General features: G+C 42.9%; 1 protein-coding gene across 6 annotated transcripts in view; it reads right to left on the minus strand.

Moving 5' to 3' along the window:
- The window catches only part of HDAC9 (histone deacetylase 9), a 487,438-nt gene that overhangs the window by 11,641 nt on the left and 451,383 nt on the right, over nt 1–24,414 (minus strand). For all 6 annotated transcript variants that reach the window (XM_081164394.1, XM_081164395.1, XM_081164393.1 and 3 more), the window contains 3 exons: nt 17,278–17,411; nt 8,063–8,147; nt 3,591–3,744 (listed from right to left, as the gene is read on the minus strand). In XM_081164394.1, the coding sequence (XP_081020520.1) occupies nt 3,591–3,744; nt 8,063–8,147; nt 17,278–17,411 (373 nt within the window). The remainder of the gene's footprint in view (nt 1–3,590; nt 3,745–8,062; nt 8,148–17,277; nt 17,412–24,414) is intronic.

Here is a 24,414-nt window from a genome sequence, read left to right on the forward strand (position 1 = left end):
CAGAAGCAAATGAATTGTTAGAAGAAGTGAAGGTGGCTTTATTTAAGCGCCTAGCAAATCAATTACTGCTAAGTGGCAGTGGTTTCAAATTAGCACACTCTCAAAATATGACAATTAGCTGCTAATTAGTTTAAACTCTGTAATTTGATATGCCAAACTAATTACGCTTATTTTCATTAGCCGAAAACTTGGCTTTATTTCACCATAAAAATTAGGTTCACTCAAACTTAAATGATGGCTTGCATTTTGTTTCAAATCTCTTCACATTGGTAAAAGATGTTTCATGTTTACATCTTTGGCTGATAAAAAGAACTCGGCAGCTCTTTTACATCTGGCTCCCAAGATAAGTCAGGCTCTGCACTAAAATCAATAAGCTAAATTCTGCCTCCCCACACCTCAAATCCCCATGAAATGAAGGCTGTAATCCTGAACTCACTGACCCAAGAAGAAGCCCCACTGAACTTCATAGGGTTTACTTCTGAGAAGACTACAGCTCCCATAATGCCCAGCCAATTTACCAAATTATCATGGATGTTGAGAGTCATAGTCCAGCAATATGCAGGGACCCAAGGTGGATGAACACTGGGCTACACCAAATGTCTCAGACTCCTTCTTTCAATGGTGTGTCCAGCTTCACTCGCAACATCCAAAGAAATTCATCTCTATGGGATTTGGTTCTCCTCTCCCTCTTTCCCCTTTCTTCCACTTAATGAATTCAGACCAGTTCCGCTACATTTGGACTCTCCTTTGCTGTGCAGAAGTGCCAAGAAGCATTTGGCATGAATAAACGCAAAGAACTCTATAACATCCTTTTTTACAGAGTCGTGTTTCTGACAATATGCTGTTCTGCGCATGGAACTATACACACATCATATTGAAATACTTCATCGGTGAAGCGCATTGGCAGTTGTTCTTTCATTTTACGGAATTGTTAAATTCAGGTCCAAGTCAGTCGTGTTAGGTCAGTGTGAAACAACAGCTGGCAGGCAGGGAAAAGGAACACTCCCATCCTTATTCATTGACTAGCTGAAAGTGCCCAGAGTTGCCCAGGAATTCAAAGAAACAAAAAACAACAACAAAATTTGTTAGTTTTAGGGCTGTTTATTACCCCATTTCCATTCTCTCTGACATAGCCATGGCATCACTTGAATCCAGTTGTGTTTTTTTGGTGGGGAATGATGTTTAATTTGTTAAATTAAAATAAAATATTGGGGTGTGGGGCGGGGCGGTGGCCAGGTAAGCCGCACACCACATAACCAATCACAGTATGCAGCACACACGCACACCATTTGAATGGCAATTCCCACCAACTTTTGGGAGCTGCTGCCCCATCAAATATTATATTGACCCCAGCCCCTAGGAGTTGGCTTCTATGCTTGTGAGAAACATGCTGGTGAAGCAGTCCTCTGCAGCCAGCGGGACTGCACCCTTGAGGCATGTTTCCTGCTGTGCTGCTTCACATGCTCAGCTGCTGTGCCAGGCATGTCTCGCCTCCTCATTCTGCCATCCCCAAGAGTTGACCACCAACGTGCCTTGGTTTGGTGTAGTTCAGGTGCCAGCTGTTCTGCTGCTGCTATCAACAACAATGCTGCCTCCTCCCACACTTAGCTGCCAGTTACCCTCCTGCAACTGCTGCTACATTGTAGGAAGTGGTCACCTGAGCTCATTTGCTGTCTCCAACTGACTCCTGCACCAGCTATTCAGCTCTGATTCCAAATGGATGCAGGAGGTGTCCAAATACCAAACTCCACTCCATCATTTCAGGAACTGTCACACCAAACTATAAACAGTCTATTCAGAGCCATCCAAACTAGCACAGTTTGGAACAGTTTGGGTCCATTATATGGACTCAAAACTGTGCCTGAAGTTATCCAAATGTAGGCCAAACCCACTTAATTTCAAGAACCATTGGCCAATGATATCTCTGGAGACAGAGATGCATTTTGGAATATTATGGCCCACTATCTTGATTCAAAATGGTATCCAAAGATGTCCAAACCCAGAGAAAAACTGGCACACCCAGCCCAGGAACTGTCATGCTAAATTGGATGACGTTCTCTCAAGAGGCACCCAAACCCATGGAGAACAGACCGATCAGGAAACAAGGTGTGGTTCACCTTGTTCATCAGAGGACAACTCCTAATTTTGGCCAAGCAGATCTATGGAAATATATTTTCGTTAGCATAACAGTTCTTTGACAACAGACGAAATCTGGGCCTATCCTTTTTATATCTAGGTGATACCAGTTTAAAATTCAAAATATACAAGTTTCTATTCAACTTAATTCTGTAGTGTGGGCACCAGTGCTTGAATCCCGTATTTGTGATGGTTCCCTCAGAAAGCTGTGGCAGAGGGCATGATTTGACTAAAATCTGGAGTCAGGGTCTGGGGATTGGGGCGTTCATTAAGGGCCCTCAACCTTTGCCTCCACCATTTAAGCCTTGTTGGGCTTGTTGATAAAAGTTTTGTTGGGCTTGCTGACAAGAGTGGTCAGAGTTTTGTAGGTGTGACAACAAAGTTCATGAAAATAACTTTCAAGCAGTACAAAACGATAGAATATTGTGGCCACTAGATTTGGGGGGCCCTCCAAACTGGTGTGTGTTTGGATTGTGTGTCTGTGTGTTGATTCTGAAACATGTCATTGATGCAATAATAGTGCATTAGTGGTGGATTCGTACTGGACCATCCACACCTCATTACAATTTATTAGTTGTTCTACAATGCTTTCCCAGTGTTGCCACATTATTGCCAACCAAAGGGGAACTCTTGAGGCTTATAGCACAACAAAACCAGGAAAAAAGAACAGCAGCAGCAGCAAACAGGATTGAAAGTGAGACTGTATATAACCATTCCAATACCATAAGTGCTGGTTTTGACCTATAAAGCCTTAAACAGCTCAGGACCACAATACCTCAAGGACCACCTCTTTCCATATGAACCCACCCAGACCCTGAGATGATCTTCTGAGGCCCTTCTTCGTGTGCCTCCTCCTCGAGATGTGTGGAGGGTGGCACCATGAGAACGGGCCTTCTCTGCAGTGGCTCCCTGTCTGTGGAATGCTCTCCCTAGGAAAGTTTGCCTGGCGCCTTCATTCCACACCTTTAGGCGCCAGGCTAAAACATTCCTTTTTAACCAGGCCTTTGGCTGATCTGTTTGACATTCTATACCCTTTTAAAATGTGGCTCTTTTCTGGGGGGGGGGAGGTGTTATTGGGTTGTTGTTTTTATTCTGATTATATATGTTGTGATCTTTTCTGTGAACTGCCCTGAGACCTCTGGGTATAGGGCGGTATATAAATGCTAATAATAATAATAATAATAATAATAATAATAATAATAATAATAAAAAATGCACAATAAAAAATGACATCTAGAGCAGCCCAGTTTCCCGAAAGCCAAACAATCCAAGGCAACTATTGAATGCCTCTCTGTCTCTGGTTGTTCCAACATTGTCAAGGAAAACAACATGAAGTTAAAGCATGCAAAAAAAGAGTCTGGATTATTAAAAAAGGACTTAAAACACGTTCTTTCAGTCACACAACAGAAGTACGCAAACACTTGTCACTTGCCGTTCTAAGATTTTGCACGTACCTGGCATGTTCATGTGAGAAAGGCTGGTCCACATCCACCGAGAGTAAGGCCATAGCTGAGACTGCCTCTGTCTCCTCTGTTTCTTGTTTCTGAGTCTCAGCCAGCTTACAACTAACTGGCACAACGTAAGGCTCCACAGACTTCCAGTACTTGCCTAAAGAAAATACACCATAATAACTGTACAGTCCCATAATTTATGGGAAATTTAGCTAGCATGGTGGTATAACCCTAGTAATTGCTTAGGTCCAACGCAGAGTGCTTATAAGTGTGTGGAGTGGTTGCAACAGGGAATTTCAAATGGCTGTGATGAAGTTATGATTCTGGATCCCACAGTGCCAAGTTGGAAAGTGCTCTCTTTTCCAAGGTCTGTGTCACAGCCCTTCCTAAGAAAGCAATAAAGTGAAAGAACAGCACACAGTTTAATGAACTCTTAGTATCTGGGAAGCTGGAGCCGTTGGTGGGCTACTTCTAACAGTGTGAGCATTTCGGCATTTGCAAAATCGGAGATTTGTGAAATGGTAGGTACATTTAATGCAACCGTAAACAGCAGGCAGTGGGAGAAAAAAATCAGAGACGACAGCAACTAGAACAGAAGTTTGGTATGCCAGAAGGCACTACGCATCTGTGTTGCCAGAACAATCAGGTTTGTTAGTCCTGGATGTTCTTTTGCCTCTAACCTCAGGGCGTGCACTAGAACAATAATTTATTTAAAATGTTAATATATGTACTGGCTGCTATGGGAGCCCTGCGACATATTATAGGGTAGCTTAGAATAAGGCAGGCAAGGGAATATTGGTACATTATATAATGTGTGGAATTAAAAAGCAAACCAACCCCAAAACCAACCCTGAGTTTTCAAACCTCCTGCTTATTGCAACATCAAAAAGTCTCTGAAGCAAATTATCTAGGCAAATGAAGAACAATCGCTCATAAATGGTACATTATCCATGACACATATTTATTTTTATTCAGCAAGGTGTATATAACATTTAATGGATATCTCCAAGCAGCTTACATAAAATGGTATAAAATATCCATTAAAAATAGCAATAAAAAAAGGCTTATAAAAAGTAGCCATGTTGAAAGTTACCAAAATTTAGATAATGCCAACGGTTTAAAAGAGCAAATGCACATAATAAGTGTCTGGATTGGCTTCCTTAAACAAAAACAGTTTAAGTAGGTGTCAAAAAAGGCACAATGAAGGCTCCTGGTTACTATTAATAGGCAGCGAGTTTCAGAAAATAGGTGCTGCAGCCTATTTATTCCAGGGTGAGCAAACACACTGCAGTAGCTGGAGCCCAGCTCCGTTCTGTCTATACACCCAGAAACTAACAGATGGCCTCAGGTTGGAGAACATCTTCCTTGGAGGAACTCCCAAAACCCATTAACTCCTTTGAAAAATTGGTACCTTTTCAAAGCTCAAGAAGCCAGCCTACAGCAATAAGAGGAGAAAGGAGCTAGAAAATGGGCACAAATATTTCCTATAGTTTAAGAATTCAAATTTGGACAAATAAATTGTCAAGCTTGGCTTTTATATTTACGAATACAATCTCATGTGGCAGAGTTGGGGTTTCCTATGTCAGGATGAGCTCAATGTTGTTGGCTGGTTGGTTTTTTAATTCCCCTGACATGCTAAATATCAGGGTTGTATTCAAATCCAATACAATCGTACCTTGGTTGACAAATGCATTGTGACTCCTGAACGCACAAACCTGGAAGTGAGTGTTCAGGTTTGCGAACGTTCTTTGATACCTGGACTTCCTGCAGCCAATTGGAAGCCGTGCCTTGGTTTCTGAGCATTTTGGAAGTCAAATGGACTTCCAGAACAGATTCCGTTCGACTTCCGAGGTACAACTATATGCGTCTCATAAAACTGATGTGGTAAAGACACCTTAGGCCTTGGTGTGAGCCTTCAGCTGTTGATCTGGGTAGCTCTATCAAGCAGTTTGCCATACCAAGAATAATCCAGAGATACCAAATCTCTGATAGTCCTGGAAAATTGCAGCATCCTATCCAGGAGACCTTGACGTAAGCTTGTCATAATAAAATAGGAGATTTATGCTAGTGTTTCAATAGCAACCAGATGACTTGATTATACTTCAATTGTAAATGTTTGTCCATCTGACTCAGTACTGTCTACACTGATTGGCAGTAGCTCTCCAGGTTGTCAGGCAGAAGCTTTTCCCAGACTACCTGGAGACATCAGAGATTGTACCTGGGACTTTCTGCATGCAAGACATATGCTCTACCATTGAGTTACAGTTCTTTCCCAATACTGAGTTGGACTTCATTGGTCTATGAAGCTTGTTACTGTCTGACTGGCATCAGCTTTCCAGGGCTTCATCCGAGCCCAAGGGTTGAACTTGAGACCTTTTGCATGCAAAAGATGTGCTGTAACCCTGAGATATGGGGTTGAAGGAGTTCCACAGGTAGTATGAGGGTTTAGAGCTGAACTGGATGGAATTCTCTTATTTATGATGTAGCAAAGCTTGAATCCTTTCAGGAGATTGTATCTCCTTCATTCACAAACAGAAGAGGGGACATCAATGGAAGCCAAGCATCAGGAAAAGGGCAACCTGTTTAATCAACCGGTAACATGATAGAAAGGTGGCTTCTTGGACATGAAGCCTCGTGACCATTTGAGTTGCTAGCAGGATCCTTACAAAACAGAAAAATTTAAGGGGATTAAAACTGCAGCATATTATGTATCTTAAAATAAAAAAGATCCAAGTGATAGAAACTTGGCTTTTCTCCAATAGTGTAAAATCCATCACTTTAAAAATGGTGTATATAAAGCGCCGAACAATCACTGGGTCTGGCAAATTCTATTTAAAAAAAGCAAGACAGAAACATTCTCTATTAATGGTGCATTTAGAGACTATAATCTCTATTCATTAAAACAAAAAAAAATTAATAAAAAAGTTATATGGGCATTCCACAATGTTCCCACAGAACATTCACGCAGCAGTTAGTTTGCAATGAACAAGCAATTCAAACTCCATTATTTATGGGTTTCAGGGTGGGGGCAGTTCTTTGCTAGAAAAACAGATGTGCAAGAAAACCAGATCTGTTGGCATGGGAATAATACCCTGCTCTGTCATAAAAGAAATGAACCCATGTTCACCACTGGAGTTTTTGCAAGGGAATGAATAAAATAAAGTAAAACCAACCTTTGACTCTCTTCTTTTTGATTGTGACCCCCACCCCACTCCAAACCCAACAGAGTTAAGCGGCTGATTAATTGCAAACTGAACTGGGTGCCAAAATTGAACCAGAGCGGGATCAGACTGCTGGCACTCACAATAAAAAAAGAAGAGAGAGTAGCTTTTCAGCTGATACCCAGCGGAAAGCCTACAGGAGCTGAGGAGCATCTGGTTTGGGATGGGTCATTCCCAAGGGATGAAGGTGAAAATGTTCATGCTTTTCCATAGGGAGGAGGGGCAGAACTTGACAACGGAAGTGGAAGGGGACAGGAAAGCAATTCAAAGAGGCCAAAACACTACAGGGGAACCCATGTGTTACAGAGACTTGAAGAAAAAAGACAGTTGCATGGCATGGGGGGACCGGGGTGTGTGTGATGGCCCCAGGTGCAGAATCTTGTGGGGCGGGGAGAGAAGGGCGCAAACCAGGCTGGACAATGTTTCTTCCAAAAGGATTCAGCTTTTATGCATCCAATTGCTTCATGCTGACAATATCAATAACTGCAATAGTAAAGGTAAAGGGACCCCTGACCATTAGGTCCAGTCGTGACCGACTCTGGGGTTGTGGCACTCATCTCGCTTTATTGGCCGAGGGAGCCGGTGTACAGCTTCCGGGTCATGTGGCCAGCATGACTAAGCCACTTCTGGTGAACCAGAGCAGCACACGGAAACGCCGTTTACCTTCCCACCAGAGCGGTACCTATTTATCTACTTGCACTTTGACATGCTTTCGAACTGCTAGGTTGGCAGCAGGGACCGAGCAATGGGAGCTCACCCCATCAGGGGGATTCGAACCGCCGACCTTCTGATCGGCAATTCCTAGGCTCTGTGGTTTAACCTACAACGCCACCCGTGTCCCTAATACCTGCAATACACTATCACAATTACGTTTTCTGGGAGCATCAAGCTCCTGAATCTTCTTAGAGTCCAGTTGGTCCCTTATGTGCCCCTTTAGGTACGGGCAGCATAGCTGTCAACTTTCCCCTTTTCTTGCAAGGAATCCTATTCGGAATAAGGGGATTTCCCTTAAAAAAAAAGGAAAACGTTGACAGCTATGATGGGCAGCTGTCTCGTGAGCGCAGCTGCACACTTATGAGAGGTCTGCCGATGGAGAGAGGGAGACAGTGTAAGGAAAGTCCTGTGTATTGATCTGAACATGGTGGGAAAGTTAAGTGTATTCATTTTGGGATGTCCATGTATCTTCCAGCACTGCTCAGTTAGTAAGAGCTAGAAACTTTTTAAAAAGAAGAATGAACAAACCTTGCAACTTACTATGAATTTTGGTGATCTTTTGCAAAGAAGCCATGGCGTTTAAGTTTGGGGTTCGGTGGAGGATGTCCTCGGACAGAGGCTCCAGCTGCAAGAAAGGAACAAATCTAGTGCAAAACAGTAAGAATCTGGAGTTAGCTGCACGGAAGTAAGGCTCGCTGAGAACGCTTAAGCCTTGTGAAAATCTCAGCCAAAGAAGTAGCTAACATGTTGTGGGGATTCCTCCCACCAAATGAACAGGGGCTCAGTTTTGCTTTCTGTTTTTCAGCCATGTAATTGAATTCCAGGGGGCCTTTCCAGTGACTGCAAGACTAATCCACGAAGCCTCTCAAGCAGGTGCATGGCTGTGCATTAGTCATTTAAAAATGCTAGTTATCTGGGCAATTTTTTTTGTAGGCTCCTCACAAATCAAATTCCAGTGTGTCTCTATGTCCAGCTGTATGCTGAAACAAAACTTTGCTGAAGTTGCCTTAGAACTTGATGGGGCATGCCATTGTTCTTCTTCTTCTTCTTATCCCCTTCTCCCCATAATTCATAAAAGGAAAACACCAGAAATTTATTTTATGCACAGAGAATTCCATACTTCAAAATAACTAATATAAAATATCTGTGCACAGACATAAAAATGTGCAAACATTTTTTGAATGTTCAAATAAATGGAATAAGAAATAATTCCATCAGTCCTTTTAATAGAAGTCTGATTTTATAGTTTTAACTGATTTTTACATTTTTTTTCAAAAAAATATAAAAATCTTGTACACCGCTTAGAGGTTATTGAAGTTAAGTGCATATAAATCTTTCAGATAAATTATATATATACATAAATTGACCACACACACAAATTTGTCCTGATGTTTTCTTCATTTCTGTATGTTATTTTCAGCTGACATCTTGGGCCAAGATCAATTTACCATCCTTTGCACGTTCTTGCCTAAGTGAAGATGTGATTTTGTGGCGCACAGCAATTCCCATTCATTCATTAAATAAGGACCATTGGCAACCCACTGGAACCTAGTTACGCAGAACAGGCCTCTATGGCTTTAGGAGCACAAATGCCGCATTTTAGTGGTGTACATGAGTTACTTACTGCATGTACACCATGTGCAAATGTTCTGATCACTTCTATAGAACCAATACACTCCATAAGATGTATATTTAGTCCCTCCCATTTCTCCTCCTGGCTTAAATGAATGGTGCGATGACTGGCTTTTGGAGGCAGGATCTGTAAACACAGCTTGCTCTGCCACGGATAGAAACACACAGTTGGTTTGGGTCCATTGTGCTTTCTTGGAAAAAAGGAGGCTGCCTTATAGCAAGTCAAACCATTTATCTGTCTAGCTCAGTATTGTTTGCAGTAACTGGCAGGGGATCTCCAGGGCTTCAGGCAGGACCCTCTCCTAGCCCTATCAGAAGATGCTGCAGATTGAATCAATGCAGATGGTTCTACCTCTGAACTTCAACCCTTCCTCAAACTTCTGAAATGATGTTTGAGAATTTCTATCTATGGCATTAGACCTACGGTGGTTATTCACACAAGTATTAGGGTTCCCAGGACAAGTCCTCTTTTTCATGGGCATGTAAAATGAGAATCGTCATAGAGATCCATAGTTAAAAGTTGAAGTCGGCAAATGTGTCCTCTTCGAAATATGGCAACCCTAAAGTTGCCACAGCATGATGAACATACACGAGGGAAACAGCACTTAATAGCAAATGGTCTATAGAGCTCAAAGAAAAAGGCTACCATGAAGGAATTGTTTGCATGAAGCATTTGGGACATTTAAAAAAAATAAAAAAATAATAGTTTTTATCAAAAAAAAATTGTACAAAACAAACAGATAAACAGGGAAAGGTACATCTATTGTCTCTACTTTTGGTTCATAGTCTTTTTTACAGTTTGTTTACATTTAGTGAGAGACACTTTTGTCATAGGCCTCTTGCATATGGGGAAAGGGTGGGGGGAGGGAGGGGAGAGAGATAGGGTATTGTTCTTTCGTTCTATTGCCTATTATTAGCATAGCAGTCTGTGTCAGCATCAGTTCTGGACCTTCCTCTTCCCTGTACCGTATATGATAATCTGGATGCTGTCTGTTGGTGTGAAAAGGGGTGAATGTAGAGCAAGGCAGAAAGGACCCCACTTTAAGATAAGGAAGCAGATCTGGAGCTCCCAGATTCTGTTTAAAAGTCCCTCCTGCAAAATAGTTAGCAGCTCATTCATGAGATGGCCTCTATTCTCTTGTCAGTTTCTGCTCCATGTCAGTAAAACCTCATCAGCCTTCGGAGGTAGGATCTCACACCCTATTTGACCCAGATAGATGCACCATTGTTACGAAAACACCACTAAAAAATAAAAGCCAGCGGATTATAGTAAGATATGTCCTTTTGAAGAAAAAAGGGAGACTGTCTGCATCAAGAATAATTTCTGATGGCAGCAATCCATTTTTAAAATAAAAATAATCATTAAACTAAGTAGACAAGAGGGTGTCCCTGGAAAATATCATGAGACCCAGCAATGAACAAAAGGAATCACTCCGCAGCTGACAGACATAGCAGTGTCACCTTCACTCCTACACTTCTTGGCATTTTATAAGCTCCGGAGCCAAAGAGTGAAGGGGTGGGGGGACTGCAAAAAGAAGTGGAAATACATCTTTATAAAAGAATTTTGCATAAACAACTGACTAAGGTCAGCGCAGGAGCAACAAAGCCATTTGATGGATCTGCTTGAAAAAGATACACTGAGGGATATTTTTTTTCAAAGGGTTTGAAGCCAGCCCAATTGGCCTGTTGCATGCTTTCTTGTACTTGCTTCCAGATAAGTCAGTATGCAGGGCGAAAGGGCTTTCAAAGAAATGGCATCCCGGTGCAAGCCAGGTGAAGTTTGCCAGCGCTTCACCACCATGTATTTACAAGCAGATGTGAGCTAAGCTGTATCACGGAGTTGTAAAATTCTTGGACCAGAAGGGAAATGGGCGAGGTGAGGTACATGGTTAGACACAGAGAAGGAAGGAGGTGCATTATACCAAATAGAATCTATAAGGCAACTTCTTCCTTCTACTTAAGGAAGACAGAGAATTCGGAGGTAGAAATTCTGCTTTCAGGACAGAAGGTAGGGACCTGGTTCAAGCCCCAGAATCTTTGGTTTAGAAAGACTCCCTGTCTGAAACCCTGATGAGCTGCTGCCAGTCAGTGCATACAATATACAGTGGTACCTCGAGTTAAGTACTTAATTCGTTCTGGAGGTCCCTTCTTAACCTGAAACTGTTCTTAACCTGAGGTACCACTTTAGCTAATGGGGCCTCCTCCTGCTGCTGCGCTGCCAGAGCACGATTTCTGTCCTCATCCTGAAGCAAAGTTCTTAACCTGAGTTACTATTTCTGGGTTAGCGAAGTGTGTAACCTGAAGCGTATGTAACCCGAGGTACCACTGTATAAGAACAGCCCTGCTGGATTTATTCATCCTGTTCTCACATTGTCCACACTTCTTCTGAAGAAGTGTGCATGCACACGAAAGCTCATACCAAGAACTAACTTAGTTGGTCTTCAAGGTGCTACTGGAAGGAATTTTTTTATATTGTCCAACCAGTTATCGATGGGAAGCCTACAAGCAGGAGTTGAGTGCAACAGCACCTGGTTCATAGAGGTACACAGCCCCTGCCATTGGAGGAGCCATATAGCTAGATGGACTAATGGTTTGACGTGGTAAAGGGCAGCTTCCTGTGAGTAAGCAGGCATTGGTCCATCAATCCAATACTGCCAATACCATTTTTATGGCACCAGTTTTCCATTGACTCAAAGGTTTCTTTCCAGTTCCCATCACTTGGGATCTGATCATGTGAGTAGCCACATATACACCAGCTGCGTCGTTTCATCCAAAGCCCATTTTCTTCTTAGAAACAGGCTGGATTGCTTCAATTAAATTAGCTTCCTTAAGGCAAATTTACTTCTTAATGATTTGATTAAAATGATTTTACCTGCATGCACATAGATGCAAAGTTTGGGGGAAGTATGTATTTATGCCATTCTACCAGCATGCTGCCAACATAAAATCATCACACACCAGTTGTATTTCTTTCTTTTTAAAAAAAGAGGTGTGTGTGTGTGTATGAATAATAAATTTTGGTTGACTAATTTAGATGCTGTGGAGGAAACCCCCCATTCTGCCAAACCAGGCTCTCAAATTGCAGTCTAAAGCTGTATAGCCCTCTGAAGAACTTGTTCCTTTGCAAGCTACCCCCCCCCCAATTAGCTGAAACCACACGTTCCTTTTGTTTTGACAGATGCCAGTATAATGGATGTGTCCTAAAAAGTGCTAACTGAAGGCTTGGGGGGTGTATTTTGCAGCAGCTTAATCTCCCCCTTCCTTTTGATACCTGAATTAAGGATTTCAGTATTTTTATTTCAGAGTTCAGGGGGATCCAATTGCTTAATCTTTTCACACCTCTCAAGAGGGTTTCCTCCTTAGAGGCAACCTATGGTGGGAAGTGGGAAAGAGACTTCTGATTAATATTTCCTTCTTCTACTTTTTAGTAGCCATTGGTTCCTGTCCACTGATACAACTCACAAACCTGGACTTTGGGTACCCTCACATTCTTAATTAATTTCCCCATTGTTTGTCTTTATAAACTGATATAGATCCCTCTGGGAGGAAGCCCATGGATTCTCAAAGGTATACTGAAACCTAAAAAAAAAATAAAATTTGCACTTAGAAGTAGGTCCCACTGGTTTCCCTGGAATGCAAGTAAGTGTGATTTGGATCCAAGTTAGGTTTCTGTGTATTTTCCAAATTTGGGCTTCGGCCCAAAGAACACATACTTGGAAAGCAAATACACTGAAATTAATGGGACTCCCTTCCAAGTCAAATGTATTTAGAGCTGAGGCATAATATTCAAGGGGAAGCAGGGTTGGTTTTGACCATCCAGGCAGTCGCCTGTGGCAGCAAAATTGAAGGGGGGCAGCCGTCAGGCCAAAGTGGCACGTGGTCTGTTGCTTCCCCCCCCCCCAAGCATGGCTGATCTTCATAAGGGAACAGGGGTGGATCACTGCATCTTCTGCAGTTCTGGGGAGCATTTTGGGATGATGTTGGGGGGTCCCTGCTAATCTTAGGCCGGTAGGAAGTTTGGGGCTGGCTCTGGAGCAGAAATGTGGCACCGAAGAGCAACTGGAGTATGTATCATGCCTTGCGCAACAAAATTTTGGGTTAGCTTTAGCTTGACAGCGCATATATGAATTTCCTGTCCCCAATAAGGTTATTTGGTCAAGCTACTTAGGGCTCGGGATGCGGGTGGCACTGTGGGTAAAACCTCAGTGTCTAGGACTTGCCAATCGCATGGTCGGCGGTTCGAATCCCCGCGGCGGGGTGAGCTCCCATCTTTCGGTCCCAGCTGCTGCCCACCTAGCAGTTCGAAAGCACCCTTAAGTGCAAGTAGATAAATAGGTACCGCTTTATAGCGGGGAAGGTATACGGCGTTTCTGTGTGTTGCACTGGTGCTGGCTCGCCAGAGCAGCTTCGTCACGCTGGCCACGTGACCCGGAAGTGTCTCCGGACAGCGCTGGCCCCCAGCCTCTTAAGTGAGATGGGCGCACAACCCTAGAGTCGGACACGACTGGCCCGTACGGGCAGGGGTACCTCTACCTTTTTACTTAGGGCTCATCACACTTACAACTTGTCCTGTGCCTAGAATGCATGGGTCCAAGCGGTTTCCCTCTTGCCATGTTCCTATCCCAGAGAAAACCCTCTCTTGAGCACTAACAACCATCTGCGGAAAAGCCATTTGCTGTTTGCTCCGATTGAATGCTAAAGAGCAGTTTTCCCTGGGGGAAAGTGGCAGGTCAAGAGGAAGTGTGGATAAGCCCTTAGTTCTTACTTGCTGTGATTTCTCCCCTACAAGCTTGTCTACTTGTTGGAATCAGCAACAGAACTCCTCTTACAGGTGTGTTGGATTAGGGCTGGGAAGAGAGCTTTTTCTGCAGCTCTGTGCCTAGGCCAGGCACCCCCAAACTCGTCCCTCCAGCTGTTTTGGGGCTACAACTCCCATCACCCCTAGCTAACAGGACCAGTGATCAGGGATGATGGGAATTGTAGTCCCAAAAGAGCTGGAGGGACGAGTTTGGGGGTGCCTGGCCTAGGCTTTGGACCTCCCCCCCTACATCTACATTCATAGATTGTTCCACAGGCATCACAGAGTAAAGGTAAAGGGACCCCTTACCATTAGGTCCAGTCGTGGCCGACTCTGGGGTTGCGGCACTCATCTTGCTTTATTGGCCGAGGGAGCCGGTGTACAGCTTCCGGGTCATGTGACCAGCATGACTAAGCCACTTCTGGCGAACCAGAGCAGCACACAGAAACGCCGTTTGCCTTCCCACTGGAGCAGTACCTATTTATCTACTTGCACTTTGACGTGCTTTCGAACTGCTAGGTGGGCAGAAGCAGGGACTGAGCAACGGGAGCTAACCCCGTCGCGGGGATTCGAACCGCCAACCTTCTGATTAGCAAGTCCTAGGCTCTGTGGTTTAACCCACAGCACCACCCGCATCCTACATCCATAGCTTGTTCCACAGGCACCACAGAGTAGGGGAATCCAATTATTATTGTTGCTCTTCTTCTTATCATCGCCATCAATATATTAATCACCTTCTGCACAGTCATCTCAAAGGGGATGTACAATAAAAACCAGCAGGAAACAGTTGAAAATGCAAAAATAGCAAATATATTTCTTAGAAAATTAAAACAATACAGAATGGACCCATTTATCCATTTGGGAAAGCTGGAAAGAAAATATCTTCAACCATTTCCAAAAAGCACAGGTTAGCAGCTGGCTGTCATATATTGACAGGAATGCTATTCCATGGAACAGGAGCAAACAAGGCCCTGCTCCAAGTTATTGCAGACCATTGGCTTTTGAGATCCAGTGGTGGAAGTACCACCCCACCGGTGGATCACCCTTTCCTCTGCATCCAATGGTCCTTCACACAGCCTCTGGCCAGCAAGAGTTGCAGCCTTAATCTGCTTGAGCCACGAGAGATGAAGGTGATTCTCCATAATCCATCAACTCCAGCCAATTCATCTTAATCCCTGTTTTATTTCTACGCTATTGTCAGAATAATTTTTCTGAACGCTTCCCCCCCCTCCCCCAATCATTTCTTCCTTCTCTAATTTTCATCCATTTCTTAAGTGGGAGACAATAACTGGTCGCATTTGTGCAAGTGACAATGCAGAAAGCAATTCTTCTCTAGCCGGTCCTCCATTTATTCATTTCTTCCACATTGTTGGGATTCAGGATGTTTTCCTTCCAGAGATTCTGAGACAAAATTAATTCCAGCAAGCCCTTCTTGCTGCTGAGTCTGGGACATTACATCTGCATGTCTGCCTGGCTCCCCATGAATGCTGGAAGGTCCCTGCTCATTTGACAGTTGCTTGTTTTGTAGATTTTTGTGTGTGTACGGGTGTGCCTGTGGGGTGTGTGTGTGTGTGTGCTGATAGTAGCGTGGACAGAGCCGCATACTGCTGCATTGACGAGTCCCAGCCAAGAACAACAAAGGCAAAGCAAAAGTATTCCAAAGCCCCCTGCATTCATGTTTATGAATTCTAATCCTCAGCACATGAATAAATACGTCTGACAAACTGCAGAGTGCCTTAAAAAGGCCTTTCCTGACCTTCCTAATTTAAGCTCAATTGCGTGCGCCGTGTTGAGAAGGCAGCATTGGCCTTGCCAGTGTTTTCTGAACTACGGCTAGTGCTCTGCTAGCACTGTTTGCAGAAGGGAATTGCTGGGAAATGAGTCCTAATTACCCAGTTAAGCACCTGCAGAGAATGGCATCTTCTAATTATGATAATGTGTGGCTCAATTTAACCACTGTTGTTGTTATTGTTGTTGTTTGAAACATACTTTTCTGCTGGCCATGAAAGTTAGTGGATGACCAGTCATATTCCTAATATACTGGGCTTTTAGCAATTAAAAAAATTAACCTGGCTTAGGGTGTGCATTGGGAGGGCTCTCAGAGGACAATCTTCTCTTGGAAGGAATCTCTGGTCCGTGTCCATTTTAAAGATTAAGAAGGGAAAGCAGAGGGGTCCTTGATGTCACCCACCAACCATTAGCCCCTGAAGAGGTCACCTGGTGACAGCCTTCCCAACTATGCTAAGATGGATTTCATTTCTGTTTCAATTATAGTAATGATTTCTAAATTTGCACATGCACATGCACATGCACGCACACACATATAAATGCATTTTTAATGTGAATCTGTGTCCTCTCTTTGTGATGTAATGTGTAAGCAGTCAGTCTAGCACTGCTCCATTTGAATACAAGGTTTCAAAGTGGTTTGTAGGATATTGATTATGGTGCCTTCTACTTACAGAAGGGCTGTTTTACATGTGTGTTTCCCTCAAAAATCCTTCATTCTCACTGCTCCATGACTATCTGGTGAAAATGGTGGAGAGATCTTTCTTTTAAAGGGGGATGATAGGGGCAAAGGTTGCCAGCCATGTGGCTACCATGATCTCACAAGTTCTGGGGCCACAATTTTGCCCTGAAAAAAAGCACATTTTGGGAACAGCAATCTTGTGTTCTGATAATAAATCCATTTATAAATGGAGTTTAGCTCCTCTTCCCACCCGCTGCTCACTTTCCACTTGCCATCCCACATCTTTACAATGGGGGTAGAGAACCTCTGGCCCACAGGCCAAATGTGGCCCTCCATGTCTCTCTATCTGGCCCACAAGAGACCCTCCTCAGAACACCGGCCCTCCTTGAGTGTTTATGCCTGCCTGGAATACACCCTCGAATTCTTCTAATGCTTCTTGCTTGTCTGCATGAAGGATAGAGAGTGGTGCATGAACATGTGTAGAAACTAGCCTATTATACAAAGGTAACATTTACATCCCTTACTCCACCCACTTTTGTCTCTGGCCACACCTACCACCAGCATGTGGTCTTCCCAAAAGGTCCTCCAAAATGGTAATGTGGCTCTCAGGCTGCAAAATGTTCACCGCCACTGTTTTACAAGCTACTCATTGCAATCCACATTTGGAGATCTGGGCTTTACTGCCACCATGTCAAGTTCTGTCCCCAAACATACCTGGATGACATTTTCATTCTACATTTTGGGCAAAACCACCCCACCATCCTGTCACCGTGATATCACATACTATTAGTCCAACATGGCGCGGCAAAATATCCAGGAAGCATGCATTGTTTGTTAGCATTTCGGCCTATTGATTACCTCATTTCCGAGTAGGGCATTTAGACAGGCTTCTGAGGCATCACAGATGGCAGTAAGGTCATGTCCTCCCTCCAAGACCAGTACCATGCGACCACCTGCGAGCGTCAACAACTGTTGGATGAGGTGACCGAAACCTAGCATGTAGAAAAACAACAACAACCATGCAAATCGTTACAGGAGAACAAGCACACATTAAGCACAAGTAGAGTATGCTTCTTGGGAGAAAAGCAATGACAAACCTAGACAGCATCTTAAAAAGCAGAGACATCACCTTGCCAACAAAGGTGCATATAGTTAAAGCTATGGTTTTCCCAGTAGTGATGTATGGAAGTGAGAGCTGGACCATAAAGAAGGCTGATCGCCAAAGAATTGATGCCTTTGAATTATGGTGCTGGAGGAGACTCTTGAGAGTCCCATGGACTGCAAGAAGATCAAACCTATCCATTCTGAAGGAAATCAGCCCTGAGTGCTCACTGGAAGGACAGATCCTGAAGCTGAGGCTCCAATAATTTGGCCACCTCATGAGAAGAGAAGACTCCCTGGAAAAGAACCTGAGGCTGGGAAAGATTGAGGGCACAAGGAGAAGGGGACGACAGAGGACGAGATAGTTGGACAGTGTTCTCAAAGCTACCAACATGAGTTTGACCAAACTGCGGGAGGCAGTGGAAGACAGGAGGGCCTGGTGTGCTCTGGTCACGGAGTCGGACACGACTAAACGACAACAACAAGAGTATATTATGCAATAACACATAGTGATCATAGGAACATTTGGCCACAAACTCAAACTGGTTGTGTGCCACCACTGACTCAACCCACATAATGACCTCTTTCTAATTCTACCACTGCCATTGTGCCCGCAGATGACTATTTGTGTGTTTTCAGGATTGGGGACTTAATAATGATCCATTCACAATGTTTGTAACACCACCTTTGTCAATCTTTATCAGAGATCTCTAGAATATGGATGGGGAATCTGTGGCCCTTCAGATGCTGACTGCATATGTTGATTACAACTCCCATCATCCATAATCATTTGCCATACTGGCCGGGCCTGATGGGAGTTGGAGTCTAACAGAGGGGCACAGCTTCCCTATCTTTGCTCTAGGGTGCGAGTTGTTGGAAAATTCATCTTTCCAGGTTTGCTCTTTTACCACGCTGTGGCCATTTTGCTGCTTTCAAATTACACACAGGTTAAAAAGCAAAACTTAATTCTGCAATTTAATCTCAATAATGCTGTATTGTTTTTAACACTCGATTGGGAGCCGCCCAGAGTAGCTGGGGAAACTCAGCCAGATAAATAATAAATTATTATTATAAATTATTATTTCCTTGGTGGAGTAAATTGGAGGAGTGGGGATACTTCTACGAAAGACTAAATTTAGACAGGATAATAAAAAGCAAGGAAGGAATGTGATGTGGATATATTTTGATGTTTTGCCAATTGTCATTTTCTGTTTTACCTTAAGGATATCTATTTCCATCTGTATGTTACACATACAATCTTCAGATGCAGAATATCAAGGCAGTGCAGGGGGCAGTGAATGGTCTTTGTTGTATTACAGGAAATTAATGACTAATGGGCAACTTACTTCCATAGACTGTTTAACTGTGCAAGAAACTTAATTCTCTCTTTTCTTAACTGCTTCTGTTAAGAATGAAAAATTCATCTTATTCCAATATCTTGTTTGCATTCTGAAACTGTATTAAATCATACATATGAGACCGGAAACATTTTTGTAGTAATGTGATTTTCTAAAACTTTGAGGGAAGGTTTCCCGCTGATTTTGTAATATCTTCTGAAATTGTTTCATTTTGACCCACCATACAAGACTCTCAAGATGAATCTGATGAGGTGGGTTCTTATTTGTAAAAGCTTATGGCAAAATAAGAGTGCATCCTTAAACATGTCTCCTCAGAAGTCCTGCATTCACTGGGGCTTCCTCACAGAGATGTGGATACAGGACTGCAACTTTAGGGCTAGCTCCAGATTGGCAAAGCAACCAAAACTCTGACCTGCCATACTGGAATGGGGTTGAATGGTGAGATGTTCCTCTGCCCAGATTTTCCTGGCTGTGTTGGGCTATGCCAGCAGGGGGCCTCTGTCACCTTTGTGCTCACTTAAACTAATGGGGGGGATGGAGGAGAATTTTGATCTTGTTTGCATTTTAATGAGCAGCTACCTAATTTGCACTTCTCAATCCAGTACATGAACTGAAATGCAATTATCCTTTGAAACTCTGCACATCTCTGAATTTTGCAAACCAGTTTTTCAATCAAAGAATGTGTACAAGAATGCATATGTAAGGGGGAAGGGTGAAAAGAAATGCATATGTTTGTGAAAATTATTATTTCAAAAATCCACTATAGCAGGAGGAAATGCATGCCAAAATATATGTCTTAGAGCTGCATGCAAAAATGTGTGTTTTACGAGAGATTCACACTCAAACGCTGAGCAATCTTCCTGAGAATTTTCGCAAGTTGCTTTGGACACGCGGATAAATGAATTTAAGACTGTGAAAAAGAGGAACTGAGAGAAATTGAAATTGATAGGTTTATTCACCCTTTGGTGGAGGCTACTGACAGCAGGAGCTAGTCCATACTCCCCAAACTGGGTGTTTCAGAAGTGGAACTAGCATCCTGTTCTCACAGTGTCAGAACAGATGCCTGTGGGAAACCCACAAGTAGGAGTTGTGCAACTAACTCGGTCTCATAGGTACATCAGGACTTCTCTCAGCTTTTCGTGTAAGTGACTAAGACTCTTACCTCTCAGGAACATGCAATCGGATAACAGAAAACTAACCTGATGAGCATAATAACCATGTTTCATTCCAGTACATAACCTATGAAAACAATGATTGCCAAAAATGAGGCAACCAACCCTTTTCAAGCTCCTCCCCACCCCATCAAGGATAATGGGAGTATTGACCAGCAACCACTGGAGGACCACAGGTTCCCCATACCTGGTAAAGCTGTTACCTTGCTCTCCTATACAACCACCAACATATATGAACTTAGTGGGCAGAAATAAAGCCTAATCTATTGGATTAATGAAGTGGGCATTCATCATCAAAGGCAGAAATGGCCAGAGGGGTGGGAATAAAAGACCATCTGCTCTGTTGTTTGAGCTATGCTGATTCATCATCATCATCATCATCATCATCATCATCATCATCATCATTATTAAATTTATTAAATATTTTCTTGGTTTACAAAAGCACGTGCATTGTCTCTTATTTCAGGTTGTAGAGTCTTTTCTACAGATCAGTTACATTTGATATGGGACATTAGTGTTGTATACAGAATAAGGTTGGTGAAGAAGCAGGAAAAGGGGGAGTGAGGGGAGAAGGGTGGGTGGGATGGTAAAACTTATATTCTTTCATTAAGGCTTTCTGGGAAATGATATATAATGAACTGAAAAAGGTATTTAAATATACCTTCCTGAAGAAACCAGAGGCCTTTCTCCTGGGCATTGTCGGTCAATTGGTGCCAAAGAAGGACAGAACTTTTTTTATGTATGCTACAACAGCAGCAAGAATACTCATTGCAAAGTATTGGAAGACACAAGATTTACCCACTCTGGAAGAATGGCAGATGAAGGTGATTGACTACATGGAATTGGCAGAAATGACTGGCAGAATCCGAGACCAGGGAGAAGAGATGGTGAAAGAAGTCTGGAAGAAATTTAAAGACTATTTACAGAAATATTGTAAAATTAATGAATGCTAGAAGGATGTTGGATAGAAGCTAAGGGGTTTCCAGCTGTAATGCTTTAGAAGATACGAAAAAAAAGGTTTACAAATGGGTAAAAGCTTAATGGTAAGGATTTGCTGAACTAACAAATTGAAGTGGAATACAAAGAAGGGAGGTATGAGGAGGTCTGGGGAAATAAGTGTAAGGAAGATATGTTATGGAAAACTATTTGTTTTTTAACTGTTTTTATGTTGTATTTTGTTTCTTTTTATTTCTCATTTTCATTGTTATATTTTAAAAAAAGCTTTAATAAATATCTTTTTTAAAAAAACTTATATTCTTTCACTTAGTGTGTGTGTGGGGGGGGGGTTATGTCAGTGTCACTTGAGTAGGTTCTCTTTCTATTCATTTGTTATATTACCTTGGTAATGAGAGAGGTTGGGAGGGCAGGGCGTGGTTGGTTGTCCTCAGTTGGCTGCAGTAAGATTTGCTTGCACGTGCAGGAGAAGGAATTGTTGGGTCAAGTTAGCCATATTGGTTCATATGCTGTTGGTGGGTTCTTGTTGTCCTGTTGGGCTGTGTATGTAATAAAGGGGAGCCATATTGGGGTGAAAGCATCTTCTTCCATTTGTCCCCGTGTCAGTTTCAGTCTGTTTTATGATGTATTTTAGCATGTACTGTTGCACATTTATGATGTGCTTTGCTGTGTTCACTGATACCCTGATCTATCTATCTATCTATCTATCTATCTATCTATCTATCTATCTCAGGGATAGGCAACCTAAGGCCCAGTGGCCGGATGCAGCCCAATCGCCTTCTCAATCTTTCCAGCAGACGGTCCGAGAATCAGTGACTTTTTACATGAGTAGCATGTGTCCTTTTATTTAAAATGCATCTCTGGGTTATTTGTGGGGCATAGGAATTCATTCATCCCCCCTCCCAAAAAAAACTAGTCCGGCCCACCACATGGTCTGAGGGACAGTGGACCGTCCTATGGCTGAAAAGGATTGCTGACCCCTGATCTATCTGATGAAGTGAATTTTAGTCCAGATAAGTTTCTGCCACAATAAATCTGTGAAAATTTTTAAGGGGCCACGAGACTACTTTTGTGTATTCTTTGCTGTAACTGACCAGCACACCTACCCTGGGGAGTCTGTTTGGTGCTGTGGAGACTTACAATGTGCTTCAGGGCTTATTTCTGCCCACTCTCTACCACAATTTTTACTGGTGACATCAATGGAAGAAGACATTGAGGAATTATGTCTCTGGCAGCTGTGGTTAAAAAATAATTATTATAATATATTCCCAGGAAGACCAGTGAAAAATATTCCCTGTAAAAGGTACCACAAATTATGAATTCCCTGGGACAAACCACAGAATGTAAGCAAACAATTTGATTTTTCTTTTCTTTTCATGTTAATGGAAGGCAATCTACTTGCTGATGCTTCCAGGAAATATCGGTGTGGAATATTTGTTGATGTCTCCGGAGACAATGCCAGATGTTTATTTTGCAAGGACAGAGGCCAGGGCTCGAGTCTTCTTGAAGCGACCATATCTGAAGGGGAAGGCCAGCCTCATAATAAGGGATGGCCTGAGCATATTCAGTGGTAAGGGAAAGACACTCTGACCATGCTCAGAGACGTCTTCTTCACATTTCTCAGTGCATTTGAAATTATTGCACTTCATTGTACGGTCTGAAAGCACATGAGGCAGCCATCTTGCTGAGACTGGGTATGTTGGGTGGATAGTTAGGAAGCACAGGTATGCTGCCTTGGGTTCTGCAATGTAATGAAGGTGTTGTATTAATGTAAAAAACTAAATAAATGAATTATTAGGGTCTGGGATAAGCATAGTGAGCCCAAGCTCAGATTAAGCCCCAGAAAACACTTATGCAAAGAAACTGCACTTTTCGTTTACAATCTCCCAGAAGAAGAAGAAAAATGCCGTTTATCAATGTTCAAAGTTACCAGAATAACAATTGGGAATTGGGGCTTTTCTTTGGCCTAATAATACATGGTAAAAACCCCCACAACCACCCAGGTGACTTTGCTGCATGGAGTGGAAATGACTTTGCCCAAGAGCCCCACGGCAGCCTGTGGAAAATCTTAAGGCAGGCTTGGATCCTGCACGTTCCAAAAACCTTCAAAAGACATTAGCTTCCTAAAGGAAATCCCCCTGCAGTGTGAGAGGAGCAAAACAGTGGAATAGAAATCCCAGACATGCCTTTTGATGGGCTTTGGTTTGTGCCAAACGATTAAGAAAAACCCCAAAGCGAAAACCAACATAGTCACAAGAACTTGGAGAAGCAAGCTGTTCTCCTCAAAACACAACCAGGACAATCAACCTTCCAAACTCCTGTCAGATGAGGAGGTAGGACAAGGGAGAGGTCAGCAAGGACATTTTGCTTTCTTCCCACATCTTCTGAGTCACAAAAACCTCAGAAACCAGGAGCAGATCCTGGCCCTGGCCTTCCAGATGAGACCACGGACACTTTGTGCCAATTTTGAAAGTGGCTTCACAAATCCCATTTCCATTTGGGCATACTGTACTAGAAAGGAGGTGGGTTTGTAAGATTTATAGTAAAATGGCCTTTTCTACAAACTGTGACAGTTTGGGGAAAACATTTAGAATGGAAATTCTTTTTCAACTGGAAAATCAGGTTTCCAGTCGAGCCTTAAATCGAAACCCCTTTCAGAACCACCAGTTTGGTGGGTGCCAATATTTGCCAGCCCAATCCATCCCAAATCATTGTTGCGTATCAGGCAGCAGCTATGTTAGAGCAGTCCCATCCATTTCAATGATCCACTCCAGAACAATGGAAGCTGAGCAGGTAAACTACACCTATGAATTCACTCTTCTAAGTCCCTCTGCTGGAGATGAGTGGTAGCTCAGTGGCATAGCACATGCTTTGCATTCAAAAGGTCCCAGGTTTAATCATTGGAGTTGCAGGTAGGTTGGAGAAACAGGTATGTCTGAAACCCTAGAGAAGACTTCCCCTCCAGATGTTGCCCTCCAGATGCTGTTGTACTACAAGTCCCACCATCCCTGATCATTTGCTGCACTGGAGAGGGCTGATGGGAGACATAGTCCAACACCAACTGGCTGCCCTAGGGATCCATTCCTAGTCAGTGCAGACAGTACCGCTCTACGTGGACCGATGATCTGACTCAGTATAAGGCAACTTTCCTAAGTCCTCAAGTGAAGACTCCAAAAAAACTAGCTTGGGGTGATAATGACCATTATTCTTTGAGCAAAGATTTCACTGTGGACAGAGGCATACCTAGGGGTTGGTGAAACTGGATCCTGCCTGGGGGCCTCAAGAAAATCACAATTTTATAGTTCAAATCAGGAAAAATAAATACAGTAAATGGACAAAAGTACAAAGATTCACAAAATGTTTACAGGTATGTGTACCCCTGTGTCCCCCCAGAAAAAAGCAATAATAAT

This window comes from Podarcis bocagei (assembly GCF_964188305.1).
Source record: "Podarcis bocagei genome assembly, chromosome: 12".
Lineage (NCBI taxonomy): Eukaryota > Metazoa > Chordata > Lepidosauria > Squamata > Lacertidae > Podarcis > Podarcis bocagei.